This window comes from Pan troglodytes, chromosome 9 (genome assembly GCF_028858775.2).
Source record: "Pan troglodytes isolate AG18354 chromosome 9, NHGRI_mPanTro3-v2.0_pri, whole genome shotgun sequence".
In the NCBI taxonomy this organism is placed as follows: domain Eukaryota; kingdom Metazoa; phylum Chordata; class Mammalia; order Primates; family Hominidae; genus Pan; species Pan troglodytes.
The window spans coordinates 92,152,941-92,176,974 of NC_072407.2; the positions used below are offsets into that span (position 1 = coordinate 92,152,941).

The 24,034-nt window shown below is 37.4% G+C and overlaps 2 protein-coding genes across 2 annotated transcripts; one reads left to right on the top strand and one right to left on the bottom strand.

Moving 5' to 3' along the window:
* Window positions 1-1,751: 1,751 nt before the first annotated feature.
* On the bottom strand, window positions 1,752-7,981 carry LOC112207962 (tripartite motif-containing protein 49D). The gene is made up of 6 exons (XM_054661754.2): window positions 7,544-7,981; window positions 7,163-7,258; window positions 5,193-5,423; window positions 4,456-4,478; window positions 3,478-3,575; window positions 1,752-2,364 (listed from the first exon to the last, which is right to left on the bottom strand). The coding sequence occupies exons 1-6, from the start codon at window positions 7,952-7,954 to the stop codon at window positions 1,865-1,867; spliced, it is 1,359 nt and encodes a 452-aa protein (XP_054517729.2). The 5' UTR covers window positions 7,955-7,981; the 3' UTR covers window positions 1,752-1,864.
* Window positions 7,982-12,418: 4,437 nt separating this feature from the next.
* Window positions 12,419-23,307, top strand: LOC112208015 (tripartite motif-containing protein 49D). The gene is made up of 8 exons (XM_054661766.2): window positions 12,419-12,874; window positions 14,234-14,444; window positions 17,034-17,448; window positions 17,734-17,829; window positions 19,570-19,800; window positions 20,515-20,537; window positions 21,418-21,515; window positions 22,630-23,307. The coding sequence occupies exons 3-8, from the start codon at window positions 17,038-17,040 to the stop codon at window positions 23,127-23,129; spliced, it is 1,359 nt and encodes a 452-aa protein (XP_054517741.2). The 5' UTR covers window positions 12,419-12,874; window positions 14,234-14,444; window positions 17,034-17,037; the 3' UTR covers window positions 23,130-23,307.
* The last annotated feature ends 727 nt before the right edge of the window (window positions 23,308-24,034 follow it).

A 24,034-nucleotide genomic window follows, 5' to 3' on the forward strand; every position in this document is an offset into this window, starting at 1 on the left:
TTTCTCTCTTTCATGATTGGAAAGAGTGCAACAATATACATCCCTATACAATCATCCTTGATTACATCTAAGGGAGCTTCGGCGGTAGTAAAATTACAGGGTTAATATATTCATATAGGTATTACAGGGTAACCAAACAAGATTCCAAATTCTTTCATCAGCAAAGCCCAGTGTAATCCTAAACCAGGTAGCCACTCTAATTAATGCAATTAACTCAGATACATAAATACATACATATATATGTATATGTCTGCATGTGTGGATGCACTTAAATGGTTGCAAATACCATCGACTTTTCCTCTCAAACAGTATTTTTGTTGAGAATGAGGTATATTCACTAGTTCATCAAAAATATTTTTTAAATTCTTAGATGATTACATTTGTTACAGTGACCAGCTGGATTAGAATTAGATTAGGTTTAAAATGATGAAAGAATCTGGGAGAGGGGGCAGAGTGTTGGTTGTTAATTAGCACATGGATCAAAGGAGAGCACTGAGGTGTTTAGAAGCCACAACATTGATAGGATAAAAGCCAGAACTAACAATCCAATAGTAAATCTCTTCACTGTGGTATTTTCTGCCACTTCTGCTCCATAAGACACAATTTAACCACTTTGACGTGGTATCTGCAGTATTCGATTTTAGTCTACATAGCATTTTCTCTCAAATGCATTGTTTCTCTCTCCTTCATCTTCCCTCCCTTCTTCCTTCCAGCTGTATTTTCTCACTAGAGAACACTAGTAGAATGTTCTCCCAAATTTCAGATTTCAGATACGCGTCTGTAAAATAACATTATGGAGACACATTTTACTTGCTACTGAATACTTGGTTGTTTTCATAAGTTCACAGCATTACTACTGTCCTCCAAAAAACGGTTTCCCATTTCCACAGCTAATCTCATCATTGACTCTGCCATCCGAGTTTCTTCTAGGCCACTCTGGAAGAATCTGGAAAAATACTTAAAATACATTTTAAGTATTCATCATGCACATGTATTGCATTTTATTTTATATATGTTCGGGTGAATATCTTTCTCCACTAATTGTTTGCATTTCAATTCTTGTATCATGTTTTTTGAAACACAGAAGTCCTCATGAATATAAACCAACTAATTTTTTTTAATTGTTAATTTTTGTCCTGGTTAAGAAATCCTTATGAGAATATTGTATCAGGACTTGAATCTTCAGGACTTGAATCTATTTGGAATTGACTGTGTGTTTTGAGGTAGGAGTCAATATTTAGTTACTTTTTTTAAAAAAATTCAATTAATCCAGCATTGTTCTGATCACCTTGTGTATTTCAATGTAGAAGAGCACACTAATAATGCGGGATTATTTATATATGTGGCGAGAATTCCAAAATGAAGCCCAGCATGGAAGGTCAAATGATATTAACTCAAAGGATAGATTAGTACAATGAAACATGATGGATAAGTGCAATATAGTTAGATAAAGAGAAAGGAAAACAACATTTCCCAGTTATCATTAACACTTCACTCCAAGTTTTTGCATGAAGCAAAAGATCCCGACTCTCTTCCACTGATTTTAACTCCATTCAGACATGTCTGTCAACTATTATTTCACTCAGTGGCAGTCAGAAATAAAGAAAAAAAAACAGAGAATATATTTCATGCCATGATCATGAATAATGATTTTTCAAAAATTAATTAATAAAGAACCAATACATATACTTTCAGTGTTTTTACCACCTTTAATAGTAACACAATAAATGAGTTTTAATAACAGAATGCAATTCAAGACATAAAACAGAACCTATTTGTCCTGTTTGATAAGGCACAAGGAAGAGGGCTTTCTGGGATGAAGGGGTTCCCACAGCAGATGAACACATATCTGATCTATCTCTGGTCAGAGGTGAATACAGCAAAAGATAGGCCTGAGAGGAGGTGAGAAGGAGCAATTAGGGATGGTGTATATAGGGGAGCTTTGATTAACATCAACGAAGCTCACAGTTCTAGCTTCACAATCCAGGAATAGTCCTACATGGTTGGTAGGTCTTGGGACATACTGCAGTGTAAGTGGGGAGGTGGTAAAGAGGCTGCACTGAATGTCATTCTTAACACACCCAAGACTAAAGAGTCCCTCCTCTCCATGTATATTGCCATTCTGATTCATCCCTTTCCAATACTTATTACAGACACCAAAGGCCCAATTCCAAGAGTCCCCCACATGGACCTCCCAGTAATATTTGCCGGAGGTGAAAGTCTGAGCACCCCACGCAAGAAAACTTGTAGGTGTTGCAGTGATATGGGGCGCATTTTGACGGTCACATCCAATACAAATGCTTCTGAAATCTCCACGTCGGAAGATATGACTGTTGGCTTCATTATGAGGCAGAGTAATATCCACTGCAAAATAAATAAATAAATAAATAGAAAGAAAGAAAGAAAAAAGAAAGAAAGAAAGAAAGAAAACATGCATAGGCATGTGTAGATAAGCAAAAATTGTTCTATCAAGCAGTTAATTTACCAGGAAACGTAAAGTCACAAGGACACTTTTGCTTGTAACTTCTAATAAAGTATAGAGATGATTAATATTATCTACAAGACAAACAAAACGCTAACCACAGATATTAAAGATGTTTTGAAAACTTACATACTGAGAGCCAAATGTAAGATCAACTTCTTTCAATCCAATTTTCAAAGCAAAATTTGCACATTATATGCCCTAAATGCTATGCTGTTATCAAGATCATTATTAGAAATGTTTCTTATTCTTAAAAACTAGTGCTATCATTTTGGAAAGAATGTGAAGATTTTCAGTTACTCAAGAACTGCTCTAGATAACTGGATAAAAATCCATAAGTAAATGTCATAAGTGATCATTTAAAGCAGATTTCTGCAAAATCTTTTACCAGTCTCTCTGTGGCCCTCCATGCTAGCTTGGGGCTGAAGCTGGATTTTAGACTTAACATGTAGCTTTTCATATTGCAATTAAACTGAACTTCTTTTTGCTTGTAATTTTACTTGTATTCGCAAAATGATTTCTTTTTATTTTTACCCATTAACTAATGTTCTTGGAAATACATAATATATATCCATTAAAAAATTAAAAAACCCCAAGAATCTCCAGTGAACTGTATTCCCCAAAAGAACAGTTCTTAGCTGTTCAAATGAATACACCAAAGAAATGTAAAATTTTGTATTTAACATTAAATAACTCACCTTCATTCTGAGCATTGTTCCATTTGCTCCTTTTTTAGATTTGCTACACTACTCCTTTTTCCCATTACATTACTCAGTACATATGAGGCCATAATGTATTTGTTTTTCACTATCTTTTAATCTTAATGCTATAAATAGGACTCTACAGACACAGATACAAAAGGGTTGCATGATTATATTGTTCACTTATGTCTATAAAGTAGTAAAATATTTGATAAAGGGTGAACTATTACCTATGTGATCCTAACAATAAGAAAATTTAGATAGTGGGAGTGCTGCCTGTGGGTGGAGACTTACCTCGGAATTGGTTGAGCCTGTCCCTCAGTCCAGTGATGGGCCCTGCCCTGAGCTCTAGATTCAGAGGCTGGGGCATGTGCAGCAGCACGGACTCACTCCTGCAAGGAAAAACCTGCAGTTACAACATCTACAGCCATAAAATAAATAAAAATCACTACTTGTGTTTAAAAGACATTTCATGAGAATCCTTTGAACCCACAAATTTGATAATTCAAAAATTATTCCTTCCTTTTTGAAATTAATTTCGATTTACAGTTTCAGAATTTTAAAGCACAGTGGGAGAGTCTGAGTCAGAATTCAGTCTGGTCTTTCCTATTTTTTGCCCCAAATGTTTAAGGTTCCTTAGCCTTATGGCCTTGAGAATATTTAGAAATGAAATTCTGAGTTCCACTTCTTGGCAGACTCCCCTGACACCTTTGTCTGAAATAGCGGGGTTCTGGGGAGACTGCTGCATCTGCTGCTTCCTTTTCAAGATAAAGAATGTGAAACTTGTTCTAGGCAGCTAGACCTGCCTTTTTGAAACAAGCTTCCCTAGAGACCTATACAGTTCTAACACTCCACAGTTTTTTCAATCTGTTTTTCAGAACTGTTAACTGATATGTGTATAGGTATGAACAACAAATCATCAACTTTTTCACTGCTAAAATACTTCTCCCACTTCTCTCCTGCTTCCTCTGGTGACTTTCTCACCATCCACAAAAAAAACTTCATCTTTCACCTATGCAGGCTTTTAAGCAATAAAACAAAGTCAGGAATAAACATGTTTTTTTTTTAATTTTACTTCACTATTTATTTATTTATTTATGTGTTTATTTACTTAGTGGTCTTGTCTTTTCTGGTGTGGGAACAAAAGTAGATGCAAAAAAGAAATAAAGTAGTATCAATATCTTAATCATTTATGCCATGACTTTGGTAGAGCCTGCTTTGATATTCGTGGAAAGTGAAAGAACCTATGCTAAAATCCAGGTACACTCTCACCTGTATAATATGTCTCCAAAAGCCTGTAAAAAAAAAAAAAATAGAAAGATTTAGTGCAGTTCACAAGATGCATCTTTCATTAAGTTCAGTGTGACATTTGGAGTCAGTTCCTCAAGATATAATTTCCCTACCATCTTCTCTTCTGCAAAGCATTTTCTATTTCTTCTGTAACGAAAAACCCAGTCAGTCGTATTGTCACTAATTAATGTCCTGGGAAAGTCTGAGTCTTGAAGACATTCTCTAAAGAAGTGAAGGGAGAAGAGGCCCAGAGAGTCTATGCTCCATGGTAACCTCGAATAACCTACTCAGTCATCTTTCCCAGAACCTATTACCCAAATGAGTGGATCCCAAAATAATATTAATGTGAGCCTAGATTCCCAAAACTTCTGATCTTGCCATGTCCTCAAATTAACCTAAATGTAAATGAATCACTCACTATTTTATACATGTTTGACAACCCGAAATGTATTATTGACTTAGTTGGGGAATAGTTATTGGGGCTGTTACCTTGACCATTCCACAAAGTTTTGTGGCTGGTGGATAAAGTAGGAGGGATCTTTGGCCTGGTAGAATCCCTTGGCGGGGCTATACTCTCCCAATAAAGTAGCATTAGTTATGCGAATGTGTTTTTGGAAACACATCATGGAAATAAAGGTAGGGAGATGGATTTCAGCCATGAGGAAAATACTTAAACATGTGAATATTCAAAAACCTGAAACCACGTTGTGAGTTTGTACCTGAAGTAGCTCCACATCTGGTTTATGGCACATTTTCATCAGCTCCGCATACGTTCCTCTTAAAATCTCCCTCCTGTGAGCCATTTTGGTTTTACTTAAATGAAGTTGATGAAAAATATCTTTCCCCTTCTTCTTCAGCATCTCCAAATTATGTTTTTCTTCTTCATGATGAAATGCAGGCATCTTCTGATACTCAGCTCTAATAGCTTCTAGCCTTACATTCACATAATCCTGCAGTGATAATGGGTTAGTCAAAAGAGAAATGTATATATCCATCTCCTATTAAATCTCACTGATTCCTTTTGTCTCTCGAACATCCAGTAGTTTAAACCTCAGTCTTGCCAGTTCTTAGAATCCACAAATTTTTTTCCTTTCCTTTCTTTCTGCATAAAGATCAACATAGACGTATCTGACCAATTACATTAAATTTATTCAAGATAATGAGTGTTCTAAGATAGTTGGAAATAAAAAAAACCACAATTTGAATTTCTCTATTCCAACCCATATTTATGGAAAAGTAAGAACAGTTCATGCTTAAGAGTTGGAGTATAGAGCTATAGTTACTAGAAAGGAAATAATTATTTCTATTTCTGAGATACGTAACAAGTTGCTTAAACTCATTATATGTGAAATGACCTTAGACTAACATGTCCAGCTAAATGCATTTCGCCCAGCAAAACCTATCCTAATAAGGCTGCATTTATGATTTGGCCATCTTTGTCTGCCTGAATTCATTTCTTTCCATTCTTTTTCTAAGTCAACCCAATCTGAAACATAGACTTCTTTGTGGTTCCCCAGGCCTCCAAATATACACAAACTCAAAATTACTGCATATACTGTTCTCTCCAACTGGAATTTTACACACACACACACACACACAAACACACAAACACACATATACATATACATGTATACACACTCATGGTCCACACATATATCCATACACACTTTCGTGCTCCCCTTCCGCTTCGAGACTTTGTTCAATTTGAATTTTTCAGTGAGTCTTTTTTCTGACCACCCTATTTAAAAATCAGACACTAATCTCCAGTTTCTGGCCTCTATTGTCCTTTTCTACTTCCCTGCTTGATCATTCTCCAACAAAAAACCTACCACATTCGAACACATCATGTATTGCACATATTTGCACGTTGACCATTTTTGCCTCTCATTTGGATTATACGTTTTGTGAGGACAAAGATGCTTTCTTTCTTCTATACTGGCAAATTTTCTAATTTAATATTCAACATAGACTAGGTTCTTATGAAATACTTTTCAACACACTACTATTAGCTATCATACCCTCAGAGTATACATCCACAAAGAGAAAATCATTTTTAATATTTTTCTGAAGTCCTCAGAGTTCTCCTTATATTTAGATACTAGTTCCCATATTTCGGGCATGTTTGCATGTCTCCCTCAAGACACAAATCCATATTTCTCACCACTTTTCTCATCATATGTTATGTAGTATTCAATATTAATTAGTTGAGATTCTTAATTTCATGGTTGCCCTAGATTTCCCCTGTCACTCTTTCTGCCTCAAATTTTCCATGCAATTCCAAATACTACTTGTCCACCAGCATTCAGAGTAATGCTGACCCAGGCTCAGAAGGTTCACTTGAGCTTTCCATGACTGCCAAATAACTCTCATGCCCAGCATTTATCCAACCAGCACATATAGAATGCTGTGAGATGGCCCAGTATCTTGTATCTGTTGGTGTATAGCTACAGGTTTGTATGAAAACAAACCAGCATGCTTTGGGTAACATCAACGGTTTTGTTAGAAATCCCATCTAACAGTCACACTATTCTACATAAGAAATGAGGCCACTTTTTCTCAATGTTTTCTTTTCTTTCTTTTTTTTTTTGACTCCCAGAAACACTACGGTTTGATATCAAGTTCCTATTCTAAGAGTCACCCATTTGCCCACCATAAGTTCCTGGAGAAGGTAGACTAGTACAGGACTAACCTTCCAGTGGCTGATTCTGGTGGTTTCCACGTTCAGGTTTCTCTGATTTTCACAAGCTTTTTCCCATAAAGACTGCATTTTCTTTAAAAGCTTCTCCTGCAAAAGAGCCATAAATTGAAGCACCAGTGAGGACAATAAAGTAACATGCAGACCGTTTCATAGGGAGGGGGCCCAGAATGAGAGACAAATAAGTCCCCAGTAAATGGCATTTCTTCTGTTTCCCTTCTGCTTCGTCAAAACTCAGAGGTTTGAAGCTAAGAAAGCCCAAAAGAGAGTTGCTTAAAGGGACTCAGAGTTGGCTTTACCCAATCTCCGAGAAAATAGGCCCACAGGAATTTCATGTGTCCTTTATAGAAATACATCTTCAGAGGCATCACTTACCCGGTGTTCCTCAGCAGCCCACTCAGCGGGACAGTGTCTGTGATACCGGTGCTCCTGAGAGCTGGAGCACAGCAAACAGAGCAGGCTCCTGTCCACTTCACAGAATATCTTCTTTGTCTCCCTGTGAGTGCCACACATTTGCTCCTCAGAGCTCAGGAATAGCCAGAGACTGGCTTTTCTGGCACGGGAAGCCATCTTCTTCAATCGAATGTTAGTTTTGAGGTTTCTCTGCTGTGTTGTCTTTAGGCATTCAAAGCACTGAGTAAGAATTGGGATGTCTTGCCAGTTGAGGTAGAAACAGGGCCTGCAAAAGCTGTGCCCACAGTCTATGGTGACTGGGTCTATGAAGTAGTTCAGGCAGATGGGGCAGGTGAGTTCCCTCTGGAAGACTTGCGAGATTCCAGAATTCATGTTTCTGAGGAAGAAAGAGCAACATGTCATTTTGGGGTCTGGGTTGATGAAAAGCTTCTGAACATGTGGAGATAAGTGATAGCTGTAGTTTCTTCTCTTGACAGTGTTCATTAAAGCACAGCAAACTATTTCTTCTGTAACAAAAATAAAAATCTCACACAGAGAGTCTCCCGGCTTTATAGTAGATATTACTGACTAGATGACTCACAACCCCTTCTACTCCTAGTGCCTGTCTGGAACACAATACCAATCTATTCAATTTCCCATTTTTCTGAATGTGGATCTGGAAATTGGGTTTGATTCTAAGTGGCCTAGAATAAATTGTAGTTGTTCCTATTCTTCTTTCGTATAACTGCCGAATGAGTATGAAAGAGTGGGAAAAACTGCCTTGGCCAAAGAAATACGAGAAGATGGCTAGAGGGTCCTAGGATATATTTTGAGAGAGAGACACAACAGTGGGGCAGCAAACCACCATGGCACATGTTTACCTGTGTAACAAGCCTGCACGTCCTGCACATTTATCTCAGGACTTAAAATAATATAAAATTAAAGTAAAATAAAAAACCAAAACCAAAACGAAATAGAAAAACCAATCAAACAACCAAATAAACAAATAAAAAACAGCAATTAAACCAATTTAGGTTGAATAGAAGAGAAAAAATCATTAAAGATATTGGGCCTCTTTATTTTCTCGTGGATTAAATTAACTTCTCCTAGGGATACCCAGGCTCTGAACTAACATATAGTAGGATTTTTGTTAAACTTAAAGAGGTGTAATTATATTTCTAGGGTGTGATGGTGAATTTTAGGTATCAGTCTGACTGGATTAACCAACACCTAGGGAACTGGTGCAGCATTGTTTCTGGGTGAGTCTGTGAAGGTGTTTCCAGAGGAGAGAGACATGTGAGTTGGTGAGCTGAGTGGGACCATCATCCCTCAATGTGAGTGGGCACCATTCAATCAGCTGGTAGCTCAGATAAAAGGAAAAGGCCAGAAGAAAGGCAATTTCCTCTTTCTTTCTCCTGAAGCTGGTTCTGAGGCTTTCAGCCTTGAGCTCAGTCAAGATACCGGTATCCTCAGGACATCAGCTTAAAGACAGCCTATATTAGAACTGCTCAGACTCCATAATCAAGCAAACGAATTTTCCTGATGAATTCCCTCTCGTGTAGAATCACGTGTAGCTTGGGGACAGATATATGTTCTGAGAAATGTGTAAGGAGGTTTTATTTATTTACTTTTTGAGATGGAGACTCACTGTGTCACCCAGGCTGGAGTGCAGTGGTGCAATCTCGGCTCACTGTAACCTCCGCCTCCTGGGTCAAAGCGAGTCTCCTGCCTTAGCCTCCTGAGTACCTAGGATTATAGGAACATGCCACTACACCCGGCAAATTTTCTCATTTTTTTTTTTTCCAGTAGAGATGAGGTTTCGCCATGTTGGCCAGGCTGGACTTGAACTCCTGGCCTCAAGTGATCGGCCCGCCACGGCCTCCAAAAGTGCTGGGATCACAGGCATGAGCCACAGTGCCTAGCCGGGTGGTTGTATTGTTTTGACATGATAGAATATACTTATACAAACCTAGATGGTACAGCCTGCTACACACCTATGGTATACAGTACAGCCTGTTGCTCCTAGACTACAAAACTCTACAGCATGTTCTGTACTGTATACTCTAGGCGATTGTAACACAGTGGTAATTATTTAGTATGTAAACATATTTAAATACAGAAAAGGTACAGTAAACACACTGGTATTATAATCTTATGTGACCACCATGTGTGGTTTATGGTTGACTGAATTGGCTCATGAATGTATCTCTACATGTATACATATACATCCTATCATTCTGTCTGTCTGGAGAGCCCTGACTCATATATAAACTATGGTCTTTGGCAATTTTAAGTCCTTTTCTTTACTCTCCTTTATTTGATAACACTGCTGAATTTTAGTGAAAGAAATGAAAAATCTTAGAATTGTAAATATTCTCCAGAGGTCATCTAAGTCATTTTAAGGAATTTTTCATAGTTTAATAAGATTAAGACTCAAGTGAGATGGCAACCACCATCACGTATCAAATTATATCTTATGTATGTATTTGGTCAAAAAATTGTGTTTTGATTTCCAAACTAGTATGTTTTGGGGAGCTTTCTCATTTTTTTCAGTTTCACTATTTTGCATCTCTCATCATTACCTTACTAATTTAAAGCGATGTGTAAATGCCGAATGAATGGATTAACATTCATTAACGTCTTCTCAATTCAATTGTATAATATTAATACACTCATTACACATATATTTACACACACCTATGTGTACATACATGTATAAATATCAACTCCATATATTCATTATGCATACATATCTGTTGCAGCAAACACTAGATATTTCCATTTTTTCAAAACTATATTGAAGAATGATAGAAAACGCAAAATAACAACAATTAGTATCCTCATAATTCATAAAATCTATAGTAAGAGTATGAATTACAAATGGTATCATTGTGTAGATTTAAGATAATGAGATATTTTTAACACTCTAATTTATTATTTTGTAAAGGAAAGAAGATATAATTTTATCAATATCAGTTTCACTCACCGCTGGGTTCTTTGAAGGGTTCCCACAATGATTCTTCGAGAAATAATTCTGTTAAGTACTCCTCAAGGTCAGGAGCTCATTCGCCGCAGTACTGAGTTTCAGAGGTCACCAAAACGCAGCTCCCTCTAAGTGCGCTCCTTCTCCTTTGGAGAAAACTGAGCTTGTCTCTTCTATGTCCTTTTATAAGAATCTGTGAAGGCCACACCCACCTCTTTAAGTGGGTGGAGTACTGAGAAAGGTTGAGAATAAGATGATTAGGTTTATGCAGTATTTAGATCACACCTTTGCACCGCTGATTAAATTATCATTACTCCTTAAAAAACCAGACATCTATACACAGCAGCTCTCCTGTGACTGAGATTCTTGGTTATTTTCTTGCTTGATGCAATTTTCTTCCTTGAGTCAATTGATTGACTCCTGGAAAGTGGTGTAAAAATTGGTTCCTAATAAAATTTGCAATTTGAAAATATTCTATCTTGAAGCAGACCAATGGTTAACAACTTTGCAAAACCAATATTTATACCCTTGATAAAATATTTGATTGCTAATGTGTTGGCTGCTGGATTTCTCCCAACAGAGAAACATTTTCAGAGTTATTCTTCTCTGCTAAGAGAACATTTCTCTTTTGTCTCCTGGTCTCTGTATGTGTGAGGAGACCTTTTCTATGTCATCTGGTAACTTCTCATTTTATTTTTTCCTTGTATAATTTTGGACCAGCCCATGCCATCTTTTCCTCTCATTCTTCCCTATAAAGCAATGAATTTTGTAAAATAAACAAAGAAAAATGCAAGAAGAGAGGAAGAGGATATCAGTGAAGAGGATGTCATGCTGGACACCGTGTTGTTGTTGGCACACACTGCATGCAATCCTCACTGCCATCAGCAGGGTGGCTTTTATTCTCACATTTTTTTTGATCTATCTAATAATGGGAGGGGAGAGTAACACTATCAGTGTCCCTCACCCAGTGAAATGCAGATTTTTATTAAGAGGCTGTGCCTTGCTCTGTTGCCCAGGCTGGAGTGTAGTGGTGCAATCATAGTTCACTGTAACCTCGAACTTCTGGGCTCAAGGGATCCTCCGATCTCTGCCTCCCAAACATTGAAAATATTTGCTTAGCTCTTACTGGATCTGACTACCAAGTCTACCCTTACATATACGATATTTTTTCCATAGCTCCACTTATACATTTAGTTAAATAGTTTTCAAAATAATAACATTTTAAAGCTAAATGAAGTCAATATGATTTTCAGTTACAAAGCAACACGAAATAAAATATAAACATATCCAAATAAAAATTAAACAGAAATAATAAAATATCTTTAAAAGAACAGTATTTCTATAATTTTCCTTCTTAATTTTTAAACAACAGAGTAAAACAGATCAACTTCACAATTTAACTGAAAGATGATTTACAAATTGTCTGAAAACACTAACTAAAGCCAATAAAACTTTCTCTAGCCACAGATATGACAGCCATGAACACTTTAGGGTAACCAACAATTGTTTTGTCTATTCTCAGGTTAGAGCAGAAGGACCCTCAGGTGCCGACCAGTGGGACATGACAATGTCAAGAAATCTGGGCCACAAACCAGGCCATTCCCCTGAAAATTTGCTGTAGCTTCCTTGGAGCTAAAAAGCCAAGATTCCCAACAGTAGCCATGGGCAGAGGGCTTAGGTACCTGGTCAGTTACCTCTCTAACCACTCACTGCTGCATCAAGCAAGAAAATAACCAAGAATCTCAGTCACAGGAAAGCTGCTGTGTATAGATGTCTGTTTGTGGCAGGGGGTCAAGGTATTCATGCTGCAGAAGACAAGCTGGAATCTCCCTCCACCCCCATTTCGACCCAACCAAGGGCTCTGATTCCTTTCATAAACCTGCCTCTAGTCTTCCCCACCTTTCTCTGTTCCTATCCCCTCTCTAATTGCTGGATGAGGCTGTGCTGCTGCAGCCGACTGTCTGGCCCCTGAGCATTACATCCCCATACTCCAGGCCTTTATTCATCACCAAAACAGCATGGTACTGGTATAAAAATAGGCACATAGACCAGTGGAACAGAATAGAGAACCCAGAAATGAACCCAAATACTTAACAACCAACTGATCTTTGACAAAGCAAACAAAAACATAAAGTGGGGAGAGGACACCCTATTCAACAAATGGTGCTGGGATAATTGGCAAGCCACATGTAGGAGAATGAAACTGGACTTTGTGGCATAGACAAACTTTCTTATTGTTATTCAATGAAACACTCACGTTGGACCTACTGGGAAGGTATTTTGCAGATGTAACGAAAGGTCCTGCTCTTGTAACTAGCAAGTGTACTCAGGTAAGCCTGACTTCATCAGTGAAAGTCCCTTAAAGAAAGACATAGGCATTCCTTGAACAACATTTAAAATAGCGAATGGGACTGCAATCTTCCAGTTGCTCCCTACTGACTTCGGACCAAAGCTTTGAATCCTGACCATTGGGATGCAGCCAGCTGAGGACTTTTCTTCCTAACTGACTTTAACAGGGATCTCATACTTGCTCAGGCAGCCCATCAACTGTGGAAACCGGTTCCTTGCACTTAATTCATATGTGAATCTCCCTAAGTATTCATATATATTATGGGTTCTGCTTTGATTTTTGAACCTTGACAGACTTTTTGAACCTTGACAGACATAGGGCTGACAGATTTGTCTTCACTGTTCTGACACTCTTGAATATAAGTCTTGTGGGGGCTATTGGCAAAGAATTCCTCTGTCAGAATATATTTGAGTAGCCGCTTCTTAAATCTCTTTTCTTTTTTAAATTGTCACATGACGACAAAAATATTTGTTATAGAAAGAAAAATATAATCCATCCCTATCATTTGGATTCTGTATTTGTGAATTAGCCTACGTCCTAAAACTTGTTTATAATCCCCAAATTAATTACTATATTGCATTTCTAGTCATGGCAGAACATCATGGACCATGTGGAGAAAAGCATTAAAATAATAACTCGTATTTCACCCACAAGATTGGCAAAGGTTTGTAAATTCAATAAGAGACCTCAAATTAGTAGTTATTTGGTTAGTCAGTGATTTCTCTTAGAGTGGTAGAAAACAAAAAAAGTTTTATCTTCCTGTTGGACTTCTCTTCGAATATCCTATAAATGTACTAAAGCAGCATTTAAGGCTGGACGAGGTGGTTTATGCCTGTACTCCCAAGCATTTTGGAAGTCCAAGACCAGAGGATCACTTGAAGACAGGAGTTGGAGAACAGCCTGGGCTACAGAGCCATACCCTGACTCTATGAAAAGTTTTAAAAAAACATTAGCCAGGTGGGATGCTTTGAGCCTGTAGTCCTAGCTACTTGGGAGGCTGAAGCAGGAGGATCCCTTGAGCCTTGGAATTCAAGGCTGCAGTGAGCTGTGACTGTACCACTGCACTCCACAAGGAGACATTTCCCCAAGAATAAATAAATGTGCCCTTAGAGGAATGCCTGTATCTTGGATGAAGCTCAATAAACAGTATAAAATGCATCTTAGTTAATTTCCAGTGTATGTCAAATCTGATAGGATTTATGTTACATATGATTCATTTAAGTCATGGTTTTTTAAGGAGTGATGATAATTTAATCAGCGGTGCAAAGGTGTGATCTAAATACTGCATAAACCTAATCATCTTATTCTCAACCTTTCTCAATACTCCACCCACTTAAAGAGGTGGGTGTGGCCTTCACAGATTCTTATAAAAGGACATAGAAGAGACAAGCTCAGTTTTCTCCAAAGGAGAAGGAGCGCACTTAGAGGGAGCTGTGTTTTGGTGACCTCTGAAACCCAGTACTGCGGCGAATGAGCTCCTGACCTTGAGGAGTACTTAACAGAATTATTTCTCGAAGAATCATTGTGGGAACCCTTCAAAGAACCCAGCGGTGAGTGAAACTGATATTGATAAAATTATATCTTCTTTCCTTTACAAAATAATAAATTAGAGTGTTAAAAATATCTCATTATCTTAAATCTACATAATGATACCATTTGTAATTCATATTCTTACTATAGATTTTATGAATTATGAGGATACTAATTGTTGTTATTTTGCGTTTTCTATCATTCTTCAATATAGTTTTGAAAAAATGGAAATATCTAGTGTTTGCTGCAACAGATATGTATGCATAATGAATATATGGAGTTGATATTTATACATGTATGTACACATAGGTGTGTGTAAATATATGTGTAATGAGTGTATTAATATTATACAATTGAATTGAGAAGACGTTAATGAATGTTAATCCATTCATTCGGCATTTACACATCGCTTTAAATTAGTAAGGTAATGATGAGAGATGCAAAATAGTGAAACTGAAAAAAATGAGAAAGCTCCCCAAAACATACTAGTTTGGAAATCAAAACACAATTTTTTGACCAAATATATACATAAGATATAATTTGATACGTGATGGTGGTTGCCATCTCACTTGAGTCTTAATCATATTAAACTATGAAAAATTCCTTAAAATGACTCAGATGACCTCTGGAGAATATTTACAATTCTAAGATTTTTCATTTCTTTCACTAAAATTCAGCAGTGTTATCAAATAAAGGAGAGTAAAGAAAAGGACTTAAAATTGCCAAAGACCATAGTTTATATATGAGTCAGGGCTCTCCAGACAGACAGAATGATAGGATGTATATGTATACATGTAGAGATACATTCATGAGCCAATTCAGTCAACCATAAACCACACATGGTGGTCACATAAGATTATAATACCAGTGTGTTTACTGTACCTTTTCTGTATTTAAATATGTTTACATACTAAATAATTACCACTGTGTTACAATCGCCTAGAGTATACAGTACAGAACATGCTGTAGAGTTTTGTAGTCTAGGAGCAACAGGCTGTACTGTATACCATAGGTGTGTAGCAGGCTGTACCATCTAGGTTTGTATAAGTATATTCTATCATGTCAAAACAATACAACCGCCCGGCTAGGCACTGTGGCTCATGCCTGTGATCCCAGCACTTTTGGAGGCCGTGGCGGGCCGATCACTTGAGGCCAGGAGTTCAAGTCCAGCCTGGCCAACATGGCGAAACCTCATCTCTACTGGAAAAAAAAAAAATGAGAAAATTTGCCGGGTGTAGTGGCATGTTCCTATAATCCTAGGTACTCAGGAGGCTAAGGCAGGAGACTCGCTTTGACCCAGGAGGCGGAGGTTACAGTGAGCCGAGATTGCACCACTGCACTCCAGCCTGGGTGACACAGTGAGTCTCCATCTCAAAAAGTAAATAAATAAAACCTCCTTACACATTTCTCAGAACATATATCTGTCCCCAAGCTACACGTGATTCTACACGAGAGGGAATTCATCAGGAAAATTCGTTTGCTTGATTATGGAGTCTGAGCAGTTCTAATATAGGCTGTCTTTAAGCTGATGTCCTGAGGATACCGGTATCTTGACTGAGCTCAAGGCTGAAAGCCTCAGAACCAGCTTCAGGAGAAAGAAAGAGGAAATTGCCTTTCTTCTGGCCTTTTCCTTTTATCTGAGCTACCAGCTGATTGAATGGTGCCCACTCACATTGAGGGATGATGGTCCCACTCAGCTCACCAACTCACATGTCTCTCTCCTCTGGAAACACCTTCACAGACTCACCCAGAAACAATGCTGCACCAGTTCCCTAGGTGTTGGTTAATCCAGTCAGACTGATACCTAAAATTCACCATCACACCCTAGAAATATAATTACACCTCTTTAAGTTTAACAAAAATCCTACTATATGTTAGTTCAGAGCCTGGGTATCCCTAGGAGAAGTTAATTTAATCCACGAGAAAATAAAGAGGCCCAATATCTTTAATGATTTTTTCTCTTCTATTCAACCTAAATTGGTTTAATTGCTGTTTTTTATTTGTTTATTTGGTTGTTTGATTGGTTTTTCTATTTCGTTTTGGTTTTGGTTTTTTATTTTACTTTAATTTTATATTATTTTAAGTCCTGAGATAAATGTGCAGGACGTGCAGGCTTGTTACACAGGTAAACATGTGCCATGGTGGTTTGCTGCCCCACTGTTGTGTCTCTCTCTCAAAATATATCCTAGGACCCTCTAGCCATCTTCTCGTATTTCTTTGGCCAAGGCAGTTTTTCCCACTCTTTCATACTCATTCGGCAGTTATATGAAAGAAGAATAGGAACAACTACAATTTATTCTAGGCCACTTAGAATCAAACCCAATTTCCAGATCCACATTCAGAAAAATGGGAAATTGAATAGATTGGTATTGTGTTCCAGACAGGCACTAGGAGTAGAAGGGGTTGTGAGTCATCTAGTCAGTAATATCTACTATAAAGCCGGGAGACTCTCTGTGTGAGATTTTTATTTTTGTTACAGAAGAAATAGTTTGCTGTGCTTTAATGAACACTGTCAAGAGAAGAAACTACAGCTATCACTTATCTCCACATGTTCAGAAGCTTTTCATCAACCCAGACCCCAAAATGACATGTTGCTCTTTCTTCCTCAGAAACATGAATTCTGGAATCTCGCAAGTCTTCCAGAGGGAACTCACCTGCCCCATCTGCCTGAACTACTTCATAGACCCAGTCACCATAGACTGTGGGCACAGCTTTTGCAGGCCCTGTTTCTACCTCAACTGGCAAGACATCCCAATTCTTACTCAGTGCTTTGAATGCCTAAAGACAACACAGCAGAGAAACCTCAAAACTAACATTCGATTGAAGAAGATGGCTTCCCGTGCCAGAAAAGCCAGTCTCTGGCTATTCCTGAGCTCTGAGGAGCAAATGTGTGGCACTCACAGGGAGACAAAGAAGATATTCTGTGAAGTGGACAGGAGCCTGCTCTGTTTGCTGTGCTCCAGCTCTCAGGAGCACCGGTATCACAGACACTGTCCCGCTGAGTGGGCTGCTGAGGAACACCGGGTAAGTGATGCCTCTGAAGATGTATTTCTATAAAGGACACATGAAATTCCTGTGGGCCTATTTTCTCGGAGATTGGGTAAAGCCAACTCTGAGTCCCTTTAAGCAACTCTCTTTTGGGCTTTCTTAGCTTCAAACCTCTGAGTTTTGACGAAGCAGAAGGGAAACAGAAGAAATGCCATTTACTGGGGACTTATTTGTCTCTCATTCTGGGCCCCCTCCCTATGAAACGGTCTGCATGTTACTTTATTGTCCTCACTGGTGCTTCAATTTATGGCTCTTTTGCAGGAGAAGCTTTTAAAGAAAATGCAGTCTTTATGGGAAAAAGCTTGTGAAAATCAGAGAAACCTGAACGTGGAAACCACCAGAATCAGCCACTGGAAGGTTAGTCCTGTACTAGTCTACCTTCTCCAGGAACTTATGGTGGGCAAATGGGTGACTCTTAGAATAGGAACTTGATATCAAACCGTAGTGTTTCTGGGAGTCAAAAAAAAAAAAGAAAGAAAAGAAAACATTGAGAAAAAGTGGCCTCATTTCTTATGTAGAATAGTGTGACTGTTAGATGGGATTTCTAACAAAACCGTTGATGTTACCCAAAGCATGCTGGTTTGTTTTCATACAAACCTGTAGCTATACACCAACAGATACAAGATACTGGGCCATCTCACAGCATTCTATATGTGCTGGTTGGATAAATGCTGGGCATGAGAGTTATTTGGCAGTCATGGAAAGCTCAAGTGAACCTTCTGAGCCTGGGTCAGCATTACTCTGAATGCTGGTGGACAAGTAGTATTTGGAATTGCATGGAAAATTTGAGGCAGAAAGAGTGACAGGGGAAATCTAGGGCAACCATGAAATTAAGAATCTCAACTAATTAATATTGAATACTACATAACATATGATGAGAAAAGTGGTGAGAAATATGGATTTGTGTCTTGAGGGAGACATGCAAACATGCCCGAAATATGGGAACTAGTATCTAAATATAAGGAGAACTCTGAGGACTTCAGAAAAATATTAAAAATGATTTTCTCTTTGTGGATGTATACTCTGAGGGTATGATAGCTAATAGTAGTGTGTTGAAAAGTATTTCATAAGAACCTAGTCTATGTTGAATATTAAATTAGAAAATTTGCCAGTATAGAAGAAAGAAAGCATCTTTGTCCTCACAAAACGTATAATCCAAATGAGAGGCAAAAATGGTCAACGTGCAAATATGTGCAATACATGATGTGTTCGAATGTGGTAGGTTTTTTGTTGGAGAATGATCAAGCAGGGAAGTAGAAAAGGACAATAGAGGCCAGAAACTGGAGATTAGTGTCTGATTTTTAAATAGGGTGGTCAGAAAAAAGACTCACTGAAAAATTCAAATTGAACAAAGTCTCGAAGCGGAAGGGGAGCACGAAAGTGTGTATGGATATATGTGTGGACCATGAGTGTGTATACATGTATATGTATATGTGTGTTTGTGTGTTTGTGTGTGTGTGTGTGTGTGTAAAATTCCAGTTGGAGAGAACAGTATATGCAGTAATTTTGAGTTTGTGTATATTTGGAGGCCTGGGGAACCACAAAGAAGTCTATGTTTCAGATTGGGTTGACTTAGAAAAAGAATGGAAAGAAATGAATTCAGGCAGACAAAGATGGCCAAATCATAAATGCAGCCTTATTAGGATAGGTTTTGCTGGGCGAAATGCATTTAGCTGGACATGTTAGTCTAAGGTCATTTCACATATAATGAGTTTAAGCAACTTGTTACGTATCTCAGAAATAGAAATAATTATTTCCTTTCTAGTAACTATAGCTCTATACTCCAACTCTTAAGCATGAACTGTTCTTACTTTTCCATAAATATGGGTTGGAATAGAGAAATTCAAATTGTGGTTTTTTTTATTTCCAACTATCTTAGAACACTCATTATCTTGAATAAATTTAATGTAATTGGTCAGATACGTCTATGTTGATCTTTATGCAGAAAGAAAGGAAAGGAAAAAAATTTGTGGATTCTAAGAACTGGCAAGACTGAGGTTTAAACTACTGGATGTTCGAGAGACAAAAGGAATCAGTGAGATTTAATAGGAGATGGATATATACATTTCTCTTTTGACTAACCCATTATCACTGCAGGATTATGTGAATGTAAGGCTAGAAGCTATTAGAGCTGAGTATCAGAAGATGCCTGCATTTCATCATGAAGAAGAAAAACATAATTTGGAGATGCTGAAGAAGAAGGGGAAAGATATTTTTCATCAACTTCATTTAAGTAAAACCAAAATGGCTCACAGGAGGGAGATTTTAAGAGGAACGTATGCGGAGCTGATGAAAATGTGCCATAAACCAGATGTGGAGCTACTTCAGGTACAAACTCACAACGTGGTTTCAGGTTTTTGAATATTCACATGTTTAAGTATTTTCCTCATGGCTGAAATCCATCTCCCTACCTTTATTTCCATGATGTGTTTCCAAAAACACATTCGCATAACTAATGCTACTTTATTGGGAGAGTATAGCCCCGCCAAGGGATTCTACCAGGCCAAAGATCCCTCCTACTTTATCCACCAGCCACAAAACTTTGTGGAATGGTCAAGGTAACAGCCCCAATAACTATTCCCCAACTAAGTCAATAATACATTTCGGGTTGTCAAACATGTATAAAATAGTGAGTGATTCATTTACATTTAGGTTAATTTGAGGACATGGCAAGATCAGAAGTTTTGGGAATCTAGGCTCACATTAATATTATTTTGGGATCCACTCATTTGGGTAATAGGTTCTGGGAAAGATGACTGAGTAGGTTATTCGAGGTTACCATGGAGCATAGACTCTCTGGGCCTCTTCTCCCTTCACTTCTTTAGAGAATGTCTTCAAGACTCAGACTTTCCCAGGACATTAATTAGTGACAATACGACTGACTGGGTTTTTCGTTACAGAAGAAATAGAAAATGCTTTGCAGAAGAGAAGATGGTAGGGAAATTATATCTTGAGGAACTGACTCCAAATGTCACACTGAACTTAATGAAAGATGCATCTTGTGAACTGCACTAAATCTTTCTATTTTTTTTTTTTTTACAGGCTTTTGGAGACATATTATACAGGTGAGAGTGTACCTGGATTTTAGCATAGGTTCTTTCACTTTCCACGAATATCAAAGCAGGCTCTACCAAAGTCATGGCATAAATGATTAAGATATTGATACTACTTTATTTCTTTTTTGCATCTACTTTTGTTCCCACACCAGAAAAGACAAGACCACTAAGTAAATAAACACATAAATAAATAAATAAATAGTGAAGTAAAATTAAAAAAAAAACATGTTTATTCCTGACTTTGTTTTATTGCTTAAAAGCCTGCATAGGTGAAAGATGAAGTTTTTTTTGTGGATGGTGAGAAAGTCACCAGAGGAAGCAGGAGAGAAGTGGGAGAAGTATTTTAGCAGTGAAAAAGTTGATGATTTGTTGTTCATACCTATACACATATCAGTTAACAGTTCTGAAAAACAGATTGAAAAAACTGTGGAGTGTTAGAACTGTATAGGTCTCTAGGGAAGCTTGTTTCAAAAAGGCAGGTCTAGCTGCCTAGAACAAGTTTCACATTCTTTATCTTGAAAAGGAAGCAGCAGATGCAGCAGTCTCCCCAGAACCCCGCTATTTCAGACAAAGGTGTCAGGGGAGTCTGCCAAGAAGTGGAACTCAGAATTTCATTTCTAAATATTCTCAAGGCCATAAGGCTAAGGAACCTTAAACATTTGGGGCAAAAAATAGGAAAGACCAGACTGAATTCTGACTCAGACTCTCCCACTGTGCTTTAAAATTCTGAAACTGTAAATCGAAATTAATTTCAAAAAGGAAGGAATAATTTTTGAATTATCAAATTTGTGGGTTCAAAGGATTCTCATGAAATGTCTTTTAAACACAAGTAGTGATTTTTATTTATTTTATGGCTGTAGATGTTGTAACTGCAGGTTTTTCCTTGCAGGAGTGAGTCCGTGCTGCTGCACATGCCCCAGCCTCTGAATCTAGAGCTCAGGGCAGGGCCCATCACTGGACTGAGGGACAGGCTCAACCAATTCCGAGGTAAGTCTCCACCCACAGGCAGCACTCCCACTATCTAAATTTTCTTATTGTTAGGATCACATAGGTAATAGTTCACCCTTTATCAAATATTTTACTACTTTATAGACATAAGTGAACAATATAATCATGCAACCCTTTTGTATCTGTGTCTGTAGAGTCCTATTTATAGCATTAAGATTAAAAGATAGTGAAAAACAAATACATTATGGCCTCATATGTACTGAGTAATGTAATGGGAAAAAGGAGTAGTGTAGCAAATCTAAAAAAGGAGCAAATGGAACAATGCTCAGAATGAAGGTGAGTTATTTAATGTTAAATACAAAATTTTACATTTCTTTGGTGTATTCATTTGAACAGCTAAGAACTGTTCTTTTGGGGAATACAGTTCACTGGAGATTCTTGGGGTTTTTTAATTTTTTTAATGGATATATATTATGTATTTCCAAGAACATTAGTTAATGGGTAAAAATAAAAAGAAATCATTTTGCGAATACAAGTAAAATTACAAGCAAAAAGAAGTTCAGTTTAATTGCAATATGAAAAGCTACATGTTAAGTCTAAAATCCAGCTTCAGCCCCAAGCTAGCATGGAGGGCCACAGAGAGACTGGTAAAAGATTTTGCAGAAATCTGCTTTAAATGATCACTTATGACATTTACTTATGGATTTTTATCCAGTTATCTAGAGCAGTTCTTGAGTAACTGAAAATCTTCACATTCTTTCCAAAATGATAGCACTAGTTTTTAAGAATAAGAAACATTTCTAATAATGATCTTGATAACAGCATAGCATTTAGGGCATATAATGTGCAAATTTTGCTTTGAAAATTGGATTGAAAGAAGTTGATCTTACATTTGGCTCTCAGTATGTAAGTTTTCAAAACATCTTTAATATCTGTGGTTAGCGTTTTGTTTGTCTTGTAGATAATATTAATCATCTCTATACTTTATTAGAAGTTACAAGCAAAAGTGTCCTTGTGACTTTACGTTTCCTGGTAAATTAACTGCTTGATAGAACAATTTTTGCTTATCTACACATGCCTATGCATGTTTTCTTTCTTTCTTTCTTTCTTTTTTCTTTCTTTCTTTCTATTTATTTATTTATTTATTTTGCAGTGGATATTACTCTGCCTCATAATGAAGCCAACAGTCATATCTTCCGACGTGGAGATTTCAGAAGCATTTGTATTGGATGTGACCGTCAAAATGCGCCCCATATCACTGCAACACCTACAAGTTTTCTTGCGTGGGGTGCTCAGACTTTCACCTCCGGCAAATATTACTGGGAGGTCCATGTGGGGGACTCTTGGAATTGGGCCTTTGGTGTCTGTAATAAGTATTGGAAAGGGATGAATCAGAATGGCAATATACATGGAGAGGAGGGACTCTTTAGTCTTGGGTGTGTTAAGAATGACATTCAGTGCAGCCTCTTTACCACCTCCCCACTTACACTGCAGTATGTCCCAAGACCTACCAACCATGTAGGACTATTCCTGGATTGTGAAGCTAGAACTGTGAGCTTCGTTGATGTTAATCAAAGCTCCCCTATATACACCATCCCTAATTGCTCCTTCTCACCTCCTCTCAGGCCTATCTTTTGCTGTATTCACCTCTGACCAGAGATAGATCAGATATGTGTTCATCTGCTGTGGGAACCCCTTCATCCCAGAAAGCCCTCTTCCTTGTGCCTTATCAAACAGGACAAATAGGTTCTGTTTTATGTCTTGAATTGCATTCTAGTGTTATTAAAACTCATTTATTGTGTTACTATTAAAGGTGGTAAAAACACTGAAAGTATATGTATTGGTTCTTTATTAATTAATTTTTGAAAAATCATTATTCATGATCATGGCATGGAATATATTCTCTGTTTTTTTTTTCCTTTATTTCTGACTGCCACTGAGTGAAATAATAGTTGACAGACATGTCTGAATGGAGTTAAAATCAGTGGAAGAGAGTCGGGATCTTTAGCTTCATGCAAAAACTTGGAGTGAAGTGTTAATGATAAATGGGAAATGTTGTTTGTCTTTCTCTTTATCTAACTATATTGCACTTATCCATCATGTTTCATTGTACTAATCTAACCTTTGAGTTAATATAATTTGACCTTCCATGCTGGGCTTCATTTTGGAATTCTCACCACATATATAAATAATCCCGCATTATTATTATGCTCTTCTACATTGAAATACACAAGGTGATCAGAACAATGCTGGATTAATTGAATTTTTTTAAAAAAGTAACTAAATATTGACTCCTACCTCAAAACACACACAGTCATTTCCAAATAGATTCAAGTCCTGAAGGTAAGGGGAGCATGACACAATATTCTCATAAGGATTTCTTAACCAGGACAAAAATTAACAATTAAAAAATTAGTTGGTGTATACTAATGACGACTTCTGTGTTTCAAAAAACATGATACAAGAATTGAAATGCAAACAATTAGTGGAGAAAGATATTCACCCGAGCATATATAAAATAAAATACCATATATGTGCATGATGAATACTTAAAATGT